At 39.3% G+C, this 11,366-nt stretch overlaps 1 protein-coding gene across 5 annotated transcripts; it reads right to left on the bottom strand.

Annotated features, from left to right (window-relative positions):
• Window positions 1-702: 702 nt before the first annotated feature.
• LOC115169407 (spindlin-1) lies at window positions 703-10,337 on the bottom strand. 5 transcript variants are annotated; one of them, XM_029724982.1, is made up of 5 exons: window positions 10,231-10,337; window positions 9,233-9,274; window positions 8,347-8,633; window positions 2,679-2,912; window positions 703-1,862 (listed from the first exon to the last, which is right to left on the bottom strand). In XM_029724982.1, exons 2-5 carry the CDS (start codon window positions 9,250-9,252, stop codon window positions 1,657-1,659), a joined length of 747 nt encoding a protein of 248 aa, XP_029580842.1. In that variant the 5' UTR covers window positions 9,253-9,274; window positions 10,231-10,337; the 3' UTR covers window positions 703-1,656. The 5 variants fall into 5 exon arrangements, with proteins under 5 accessions (XP_029580842.1, XP_029580847.1, XP_029580844.1 ...); XM_029724987.1 differs by having other exon boundaries at window positions 8,368-8,633; XM_029724984.1 differs by lacking the exon at window positions 10,231-10,337 and adding an exon at window positions 9,635-9,732.
• Window positions 10,338-11,366: the final 1,029 nt, after the last annotated feature.

Genomic DNA, 11,366 nt, shown 5'->3' with positions numbered 1-11,366 from the left:
CCCCGAGACTCTGAAAAACACCTATCTCTAGGCCATCAGACTGTTAAACAGTCATCACTAGCCGGCCTAGATTCAATCAGATCAAGCATTAACTGGCGATAGCAGACACCCGCATAGTGGATGTTTTGGCGGTGTTGGAGGTGGAACTGCATTGGGTAAAATAGGTGAGCAGCTGCTCTTGCCATCATTGTCATGAAGCCACACCCGCGTTAGAAGTTCAGAATGCGAGTATTAGCTATATAGAAATAATTACGCTCTATCATCCTAATCAAGGTGTAAATTAAATCTCATCTTCCAGTGTTCAAACTTGTAAACAAGGCTGCATGGGACTACTCTTAATGCGACTCCGTGCAGCCAAGAGCAATGTCCACTTTAGGTGTTGTTTCTACATTATTTCAATGAAATTACATTGAACCAATGTGGAAGACTTTGAATTGACATTTGTGCCTAGTGGGATAGTGTATTCTTGACATAGCTCATCCTATACAACTACTTACACCGTATATTGTAGATATTGTCTATACACACCCTGTATTAATATTCCAGACTCTGACATTGCTCGTTTCTTAATTTCTTGTTTATTTTATTTTGTCGCAGCACCTGCTTTAACATCTGCTAATCTCTGTACTAATAAACTTTGATTTGATTTTAAATGTTTATTTAAAATGTTGGAGGGGGGAGGATTAAATGATGGAGAAACCATTTGTCCTTCTGTCTTTTTGTATATATTGTGCTGCTTTACCAACTGGGGTGGTTACCCACCATAATGAAACAAACAATAATGAACCAACAATTGCTGCAACCTCTAAATCATGCATTATTTAACAGCAAATCATACCAAAGCATCTTTGCAGTATTTTCAAGAATGCCTCACAATACAGGTATTTACAAAAGTAAGTACAGTTACGTTCACGGCGTTCTAACAACGTGACAGAAATATTTGATTATTCAACCATGACTAAGGGTAGTAAACATGACTTCTCTGTACTCATGAAACTAGTAGGTCTAATAATTTGACCTCGGCTGGTGTTTGGCTATTCTGAGACATGTGCAGTCAAATCTTGGCAGTTGTCTATAATTTCTATTAAATCACTTTTTTATTGCACTTATTCTAGCAACACATTTGAACATCAACATAGGTCATTTTCATTGATAATATCTACTTCCTTACATTTATATTTTAGTCATTTAGCAGACGCTCTTATCCAGAGCGATTTATAATTAGTACTTCTTAGCCAAACAAAATAAAACATAACTGCTTAATCACTTGTTTCTTAAAAGCAAAGGAAATACATGCAAGCTTTGCACTGTTTACAAAACACTAGTCACTATGAGTCACAGAGTCGACACTTTTAGCAAACGTCTGACGTTGGACGAGACACAGGGCAGGGAACATTCCCACAATAATGACAGGGTAGTGTCATGGTTGCAGAGAGTTCCATTTTAATCCAGTCAATTCAGGAAATGGATTGACACTCCAATAATGAATTAAAAGTTTCCCAATATTTCGACTTTGGTGAATGCTGAATTTCAACTCACTTCCTGAATTGACTGAGTTGAAATAGGCCTCAACCTAAGATGAGTGTACAGGTGTGAGAGTCAGAGGCAGGGGGGGCGAGTCCTTTCTAGGGGGCTTTGACCGGGTAGAGTTGTATTCTAGGTGGTTTTGACCAGGTCGTAGACGTGGATGTGGAAGTCATCGTCGTATTTGATGTAGTAGACGGAGGGTTTGGCTGGAACCTGGTAGATAACCAGCCCCGTCCTTTTCACGCCCTTATCCGTGACGTACTCCACCTGCTTACCCACAAGGCTCTCTGTCTCCTCGCCTGGCTTCCTGTCTGCAGGCAGTAGGTGTTTGTTCTCTGGGAAATGAGAAAATATGAGGAAGAAAGAACAGAGAGAATGAAAAAAGAGAATTTGCATATGCTGTCATCTGCCCTTTTACGTCACATACCAAAACAAATACTTCATCCTCATTCAGGTAGCCTGCTCAGAAGCTAAGCTATTTATTTGCCTTTACTTAACCAGGTACGTAATTGAGAACACACTCTCTTTTACAATAACAACCTGAACAGGGAATGAGCATAGGGTATGTGTGTTCCAGTTCTCATGCTCAATAGACTGCAGCCTATTAAAAACTCAAGTCTATTTCACCCAGTATCCTCACAAGATTTACATGACCTCCTATTTTCTCATATGCTTTCAGTCACCTGCCTTCCATTTAGCTTGACAACAATTACTTCACCACAGGTGGTCATAGTACTCTCGACATCACTCCCTTCCTATGTCCCTATTCCAACTTCAGTGCTGTACGCAGTAAACTCCAGTACTATGCTTTCTTAAGAAGATAAGATACTGTAGAGCTATACCAATATGAGTGTACCCTTGACAATCAAAAGGACCACCATCCCCATTACTATGTTAAATGAGGTTTCCCTCTGGTCAGCACTAACATTGCATAATTCCTGAGATTATCATAATAGGCTATTTGAGAGGGAATGATAATTATCTCTGGCAGTGTCTGAGAATGTTTAATCTTTCATTTGTATAGTCCAGATTTATCAGTGGACCGATTATCTCTCTGTATTGCCCTTCCCTCTTTTTACAGGATTAGGGAATTAGCTGATTCCAGCCAAAGAAAACAAAACAAACACCCCAAAACAAATAAAAGATTTTACCTGCTTCAGGGAGGATGCGGAGGTCTCCGTCCTTATAGTCGTCCCACAGCTGGTACATGTAGAGCACAGGGTCCTTCTCATAGGTGATGTAGTACCAGTTGGTCATGATGGGGGCGCGAGACAGCACCATGCCCCGCCACTCGTTCTTTTCACCGTCCTCCTTCTCAAACAGGTGCTCCACAGCCTTGCCCACCAGCTCTGGCGCATCATGGGGAACCTTGATCTTGTTGTTTACTATGGGGGTAAACCACAGGTTTTATAGTGTTGAAAATAACTCAAATAGCAACGTGGTTAAGCAGACTGAATGATGTGCTCACTTTTGGTTTAAAACGAAACAGAATGTGAGCTTTCGCAAGAACCGGTAGGTTCCACCAGGCAACTAAAATAGTTCCCCAAGTTGGGAAAGGTAGAGGGAATAGCATTGCTTTCTTTGTGTACTTTGGGGGGTGACAAGAGGGGAAAACACAAATACTCAATTTCAAAACCACTCCTAAGCACTTGTGTAGATCTGAATGGCATGGATAGCTGTATAGGTCCAATCCTACACAATCCTTCCACATTGACACATATTCAGTAGAAGCGAGGTGCTAGGGTTCATAATGGGATTGAGTACAATTATATTGCACGGAGTTGTGGTTTGCTGTACGGAAGAAGAATACAATTATCAATGAGGGGAAATTACACATGATAAGGCAATGGTAGGTCGTTAACTTGGGGATAAGGAGAGTAAAGGGAGATAAGGGTATACAGGCTTTTCTATACAATTATGCTAATCATTAAGGCCTTGATATGATTCATCTGTTATGTACATGCTGGCCTGGAGCAAAGACCTGCACACACAGTAGCTCGTGTATTTTGTAGATAGACTGACTGGACTTCCGATTGGTGAACAGCGTTTAGCAAACTGAGACAACTTTGAAAACAAAATGTAAATACGTTGTTTTAAACTTCCTAAAGTTACATTAATTACTCAGCCGGCTATCTTAACCATATGGGAGAAGTCTGCTACGCTACCGTTAAAGGCAGAAAATAACCCGGATGGAGATTCGCTTTGACAAAAACGAGACTGACGGTATAATGGAATAATTGAAGATGCTCAATGCGAAAATGGTCACAATGCAAACTACTCTTGAAAAGCAAATAAACAGCAAGGTCGACAGCCTTCGTGACAACATGGAGAAGCTGGTCATAGAAAATCAAAATCTCATGAAAACCGATTTGGAGCAGAAAGACAAATAAATCTGTGAAGATATTGACCTGGATATAGCTCTCCTGAGTTCAAGAATGGGCAGTATCGAGGACAAAACTGTAACACAATAAGAACCCAACTAAACAGTTCGACCCAGACGTATCTATAATAGTAACCTTACAAGGACAACAAAGATACGGCAGAAAAGGAGGGGAGCTGTCACCGGTGCCAGAGTTGGTGGCCACCGAAAGAATGACAGCAAGAGAACGGGGACCAGGAGTCGTGAAGGTCGCATTAAAGATAAAGTGGATGTCCTCCGGCTACAGCATCATCAGCCCACACAGATGGAATCATCGAACTCAACTTCAAAACAGAGATTTCTACATTTCGGGGAATGGGAGTATGATGAAGCAGTTCTCCTGATGCCGAGGGCGACCACAGATGCCGGGACTCACAGATCATGTCCAGGAAGGCTGAGAACCATCTGCCCAGTCCGTAAATGCTTAACAATTGTATTTAATTCACTGGAACGTTAATGGATGGACGACCTCAAATTCTACACTTAGAACATTACTACTGCAGGCCCTAAACCCTGACTATTTATCTGAATGAAACTCATTTGTCTGGCGACTCCACTATTGACTTGGATGGTTATTCTTGGTTTGGACACAACCAAAACGTTCAATAAGAGCAAGAGCCCCTAAAGCTTCAGGTGGCATCTGACTTTTTTTTTAGGAACAAATTGAACAATATAGAGTGAACATTGTGGACAAGTCAATGGATGGAATAATTGGTGTAAGATTTGAACACCGTGTGTCTAGTTAAATAAAAAAAACATTATGTTATTTTGTCTTGTTATTTACCACCAGAGGGTTCTACAAGGGGAACTCTCCACTTGTTGGAGCAGGTGTATTCTCTGGACGCTGAAAGTATTCACACCCCTTGACTTTTTCCAAATTTTCTTGTGTTACAGCCTGCATTTAAAATGGATTAAATTGGGATTTTGTGCCACAAGCCTACACACAATACCCTCTTCATATATTCAAGCATGGTGGTGGCTGCATCATGTTATGGATGTGCTTGTCATTGGCAAGGACTAGGGAGTTTTTCTTAGGATAAAAAAAGAAACAATAGAGCTAAGCACAGGCAAAATCTTAGAGGAAAACCTGGTTCAGTCTGCTTTCCAACAGACCACTAGGAGACAAATTCACCTTTCAGCAGGACAATAACCTAAAACACAAGGCCAAATTTATACCGGAGGTGCTTACTAAGACGACATTGAATGGTCATTAGTGGCCGAGTTACAGTTTTGACTTAAATCAGCTTGAAAATCTATGGAAAGACTTAAAAGTGGCTGTCTGGCAATGACCAACAACCAACTTGACTGATCTTGAAGAATTTTCAAAAAATAAAAAATGGGCAAATATTGTACAATCCAGGTGTGCAAAGCTCTTAGAGACGTACCCAGAAAGACTCAACTGTAATCGCTGCTAAAGGTGATTCTAACATGTATTGACTCAGGGGTGTGAATACTTATGTAAATTAGATATTTCATTTTCAGTACATTTGCAAAATGTTTTAAAACATGTTTTCATGTTGTCATTGTGAGGTAGATGGGTGAGAAAAATATATATATTTAATACATTTTGAATTCAGCATGTAACACAAAATGTGGAATAAGTCAAGGGGTATGAATACTTTCTGAAGGTACTGTATATATATATATTCGGTGACCTGAACAGTCGTATCTCTGATCAGAAAAATTGTATAATTGACATTGATGTTATTGCACCTAAAGTTGCTTTAGACACAGGTTTAAATAGGCATGAGTTATCAAAAGGATTCCAAATGCTGCATTCTGGATGGTAGATTATCACCACAAAATGATCATTTTGTCAACAAAGTAAAAAGCAGTCGTCGACTACATTATAACACCTCATGACCATCTGAATAAATGTGTGGAGTTGAATGTGATTACCTCAACTGAGCTTGTGGAAAGTAAAGGTCCTGAGTGTATTGGCCTGATTGGAGACTGTAGTAGACTGCCTGATCCTTCATTGTTGTTTCTGAAATTCATGGTGGGAAACTATACTGGGGAGGAAGGTGATGTAGGCTTATCGAAGTCAAGTGCAAATCAGTCCAAAAGAAGGCCTAGAAACCTACCTGACCATTTTATTTTATCTGACATGTGCTGTACTGTTCTTATGGACCTTATTGATAACCTGGAAGCTTACCAGAAAACACAAGTTCTGTGATGTACTACATGATGCAATGGAAAAGTGTTTACCTGTTCAAATCAGTATCATCCAAGCCTAAGAGACCTCAACAAATTGGTAAACCGTATTGGAATAAAGAGTTAAGTCATTTATGATTTGTAATGAGTGTTGCAGAAAATATGTTTTATAAAATGTAACGACCAATCAATGAGAAGAGGTTTAAGGGAAGAGTTTAAACAGCGTCAACATATCTTTGACAACAAGCTAAGTTCTATAAGAGGCAATTCAGAAGGGGCAAGCACTGCATCTTGAGCAACTGCAAAGTAACAACCCTCAGCAATTTTGGAATTAAATCAATAAACTTGGTCCGAAAAGAGTTCCAGTATGAATTCCAATGGAAATCATACTGGAAAATGATCAACTAGAACATAAGAAGAATTGTGTATTAGATAACTGGGAGAATGATTTTGTTAACCTATTTTCAGGCAATAATATACCATCTGTGCTTGATGATTAATCATAAATTATACATGTAACTTAACAATTGTATTAGAAAATGAGATGAATAGGGCTGGATACACCTCAAACGTTCTCCTGAATTGACTTTGGAGGAAGTTAGGAAGGCTGTTGAGAAAGTAAAATAAGAAAAGCAATAGGAATAGCAGAGTTGCCAAATGAAGTCCTAAAGTCTACTAGGTTACTGCAGACTCTATTTTGTCTTTTACTATTGTACCCGGATTATATTGTCCTCATTGCAGAAAGCGAGTTCGATTTGCAATGCATGCAGAACACAGTCAATCTCTGGTGTACCAAATGGAGATGAATGATTAACCAAGATAAAACCCAGATAGTGCACTTTAAAAAAAATACAGTAAGAAGTTTTCATGAATTCTCATTTGAAGCAATGCCCCTAAAATACACTAGCTCATATAAATACATTGGTTTCCTTTTGATGAATGTATGACCTTTAAAGAGGATAGCATGTTGGGGTCTGTCGTAAGTACACTGAAAGTCTGTAAAGACCTGGGCTATTGTACATATTCACAGCTCTTTAGTTCATGTGTGTCCTATACTGAACTATGCTGCTGGAATCAGGGGTTTTATAGAATCCAAAACAGCTGACTCTATTCAGAATAGAGCCATACAATGTTTTCTGGGAGTGCGTAAGTTTGCTCCAAGCCTTGCTATTCAAGGAGACATGGGTTGGGAACTCTGTGAAATAAGACAGAGGGGTGAAATTATTAGGTTATGGAACCGCCTTATCAATATTCCAGTGGACAGAATAACAAAAATTGATTTCAACTGGGATAAAACACACAACTACCCTTGGACAATGGAACTCGATGCCATCTGCAACACTTATTTAGAAACAAGTTAGGATGCAATATGATCAAACGCAAGTTAACCCTTAGCTACAATGAAAAATGGTCAACTGACATATGGCTAAACCAAAACTCTGAACTTACAACCAGATCAAAAACAGCTACAATCTATGACCTTATGTCACCTCTCACCTAACCAAAAACAAAAAGGTCCTTGTTTGCCCAGTTGAGAACCAGGATACTGCCTCTGGCAATTTGAAGTGCGTAGGTTCAATGCCATTGATGAAGAAGAGTGACTATGTACTATCTGGGATTTAGGAGGTTGAGAATGAAGTGCACATTTTATTGTTTTGCACTTTATATGATGATTTTAGAGCTATACTGTTTGCTAAAATGTCGCAAAGAAAACAGGAACTATTCTGGATTTTAAAAAAATATTTAAAAAATGGAAATTTACGAAAAATTGTATCGCCAAAGCTTGGAAGATGCAACACGATAAGTTGTATACTTGAAAGGTTTTCATTAGATACTTTTTTCCTAAATAGCCATTTTCTGTATACATTAAAGTTTTTTGCCAGATCAGGACCTAACATAAGGACAACTCAAGAGTATGCTGTTCTGTTCCTCTGAAATAGACTACATTTTCTTCATACCATGTTTCTTTAGACCTTTCTAAAATAAATCATGGATTTAGTGTGAAGGTGTAGGCTATATTACAGGGATTTATTAGACTTTCTATAATATAGATGTTTCAAAGTTCTGCATCAGTGGCTTGTAGACTACGTGTGGAATCCAGGAGAGGCTAAATGTGTTTATGTTCATTAACGGTCAATTACCGTGAGACCGGCAGTTATTTGCTTGACAATCACTGACTGACTAAATTTCGTGACCGCCATAGCCCTACTCATGATCAACCTGGTTAAATAAAAGTTTCAACATACTCAAATAGCAAGCCAACCCACCGACTTTCTCTGTTAAAACCTGGAGGTTGGCCACTCGCTCATCCTTGAACAGTTCAATGCCATAGACGCAGTCAAATCCGTCGTATTTGACCATGTAGAGGGAGGTGTTGACGGTGAGGCGCTCCAGCACTGTGCCTTTCCACTTGGTCAGGTTGCCCTTCTCCCTCCAGTTGTGCTCAATCCGCAGGCCCAGCAGGTTGTTAGGGTCCGGGGTCGATGACAGAGACGAACCTGAACTCTCACTTAGCTCACCGCTGCTACGCTTTCTGAGGGGAAGGGATAGAAGAATATAGGCTCTTCATCTATGTCTGTAATGACTTTTTCGTTATGTGTCAGACCCCAGTAAGACTAGCTGTCGCCATTGGCGTTGGCTAATGGGGATCCTAATAAATAAAAAAAATGGAATCTGTAGCTAGAGGACTTCTGCTCTCTCCAGGAGTAGCTAAGTATCAGTTTTTGTCTTAATCAGTTGTTGCCCTGTCTTTTGTTGGCTAGTGCCATTACTTTTTTCATACTAGCACTTTGCTGATAACTATATTGAGGTAAAACTTACTATGATTGTGATATGTGGTTGCCTCACTTAGCTATCTTTACACTAACTGTAAGTCGCTATGGATAAGAGCATCTGCTAAAGGCTAAATGACAAATGTAAATGTGTAAAATAAGTTCAACCCACTGGGCACAGACGTCAATTCACAGTCTATTCCACATTGGTTCAACGTAATTTTGTTGAAAAGACGTGGAAACAACGTTAATTCAACCATCTTATGCCCAGTGGGCAAGTTCAGGTTCAAGCAAACCAGGAAACACACAAAACAGTACTAGAATATCAGTGAAATAACCAAGAACAGGTGATTCAACCTACCTGCCCCTTTTCTTGGACATATTTCCATAAATTCACACAATCCTGTGGGTAGAGGGCAAAGAGTGTATTTTACAACACAAAAACATTTAATAATCTCAATCTTGAGAAAGTAACTTGATACAATGGCATTGCGTGTTGGATTATGAGTTTATATTTTACTAGGTTATATGGATAACACATGGACAGTGTCTTGAGGAGCGGAAAGACCTATATTCAAGTTACAAAGGAACAAGGCACACATATTTACCTGGGGATTCTGGACACTCATAACAATATCGCCTAAATTACAGTGTTATCATATCGCATAATTATGGTTAAATAAACTATGCTATCCCCCACAACCAACAAACCCACACACACCAATGTAGTCTACAAGTAGTCCAACAGGATTGGTTATTTTACCCATGTAGCCTAGTAGTTTCCCGCGAGTAGACCACAGGCGTTTTTACATTGTAGCCATACCGGATGTCAACAAACAACAATGTCGCCCTCCCTCTCGCTGCATAACCTCTTTCAACTTCTGCCAGTGCAATTCCCTATACAATCATGTCGCGTCTCTAGTGTCATTTCGCTGCGACCAAGTTTCGTAAAATTGTAGCAATTAGATTGTTCTGGACTAGACCAGAGATATTCCTGACGACAGACATAATCAAGTTGAAGCCATCCTGTAAGCAGAGGTGTAGCCTTTCACATTCGTCATTTTTGTTCAGATGTTGACAATAATTGTTTTTCAAAGGCGCGCGTGCCTATTTGAGACATCAACGTCGATGTAACAATCAACGTCATGTAATCATGTATAGGCTACAGTGAGGTTGTTTTGTGACATAAAACTGACCACTGGTCTACAGTCAAACGACCAGTGCGGTATTCACATTTGCATTACAATAGCGCACGCAACAGGCGAAATTGACGCACTGGAGGGCTTGAATTACAGTAGGCCTATACTCTAGTGTAGTAAAACGATTATTAAAGTAGAATGAATATTTAGACAGAGTTACCTGGGCACTATTTTCATATCTACTTCCCTCTGCTGAGCAGAATCCACCTCATGAAAGCTACAAGGAAATAGTCTTACTACGGGAACTACAACTACCAAGATAGGTCTATGCCTAAACGAACTGTTCATTAAATCTGTGTACTTCTCAAAGGACGCTGGGAGTTGGTGTCCATTACGTCACTCACCATAAAGCCATGGAAAGTGATTGGGTGCTGTATCTCACAAAGGAGCGGACATGTTTTAATTTAGCATAAATCTACAGTGAGGCTTTGGCAAGCCTCTAAAGATTCAGTGTGTATCTATTTTGCCTATCTGGTAGTAAACTTGGCGGCCAATAGGCTACGTAGGTTGAACTAACCTACATTTCCCACCATGCAATACATTTTGTGGATTGTATTTCCCAATATTCGTTATCTTTCTCTCCGCCTCTCTCAATCCCAGACTGCTGTGTCCGTACTGTACATAATCAACTAGAGCTACAGAGCAAACTCAGAAAAGACAGCTAGCTAATTGACACAGGACCTCTGAATCTCAATGGATGTGATCAGTCATGTCCAAAAGGAGGCTTCTAAATATCTCACTCAAATGGTGGAAAACGTATACAATTTTCATACTTGAGTAAAAGTAAAGATACCTTAATAGAAAATGACTCAAGTAAAAATGAAAGTCAATCAGTAAAATACTACTTGAGTAAAAGTCTAAAAGTCTTTGGTTTTAAATATAGTTAAGTATCAAAAGTAAATGTAATTGCTAAAATATCCGGCAGAAGTCCGCCAGATCAGTGGAATGACCAAGGGTGTTCTCTTGATAAGTGTGTGAATAAGACCATTTTCCTGTCCTGCTAAGCATTCAAAATGTAATAAGTACTTTTGGGTGTCAGGGAAAATGTATGCAGTAAAAAGTACATTATTTTCTTAAGGAATGTAGTGAAGTAAAAGTAAAAGTTGTCAAAAATATAAATAGTCAAGTAAAGTACAGATACCCCAGAAAACTACTTAAGTACTTACACCACTGTTGGCTGGCAGCAATGATTTATTGTGTTTTATTTAACTCAGAACTTTGTCTCCCATCACAGTATTTTAGAACAGATAATATGCATACAGTGTTACTATTCATTTTATCATTGAGCTTATTAAT

Source organism: Salmo trutta, chromosome 31 (genome assembly GCF_901001165.1).
Source record: "Salmo trutta chromosome 31, fSalTru1.1, whole genome shotgun sequence".
Lineage (NCBI taxonomy): Eukaryota > Metazoa > Chordata > Actinopteri > Salmoniformes > Salmonidae > Salmo > Salmo trutta.
The sequence above is the reverse complement of the archived record's forward strand: the minus strand, read 5'-3'. Positions and strand labels throughout refer to the sequence as shown.

Excerpts from the sequence above, each read along its gene's own strand:
- LOC115169407 (XM_029724982.1), bottom strand. The coding sequence starts at position 9,252 with ATGTCCAAGAAAAGGGGCAG. Across the intron at positions 8,634-9,232 it reads ATGTCCAAGAAAAGGGGCAG|AAAGCGTAGCAGCGGTGAGC; the intron begins GTAGGTTGAATC and ends CCTTCCCCTCAG. Across the intron at positions 1,863-2,678 it reads CCGCATCCTCCCTGAAGCAG|AGAACAAACACCTACTGCCT; the intron begins GTAAAATCTTTT and ends CTCATTTCCCAG.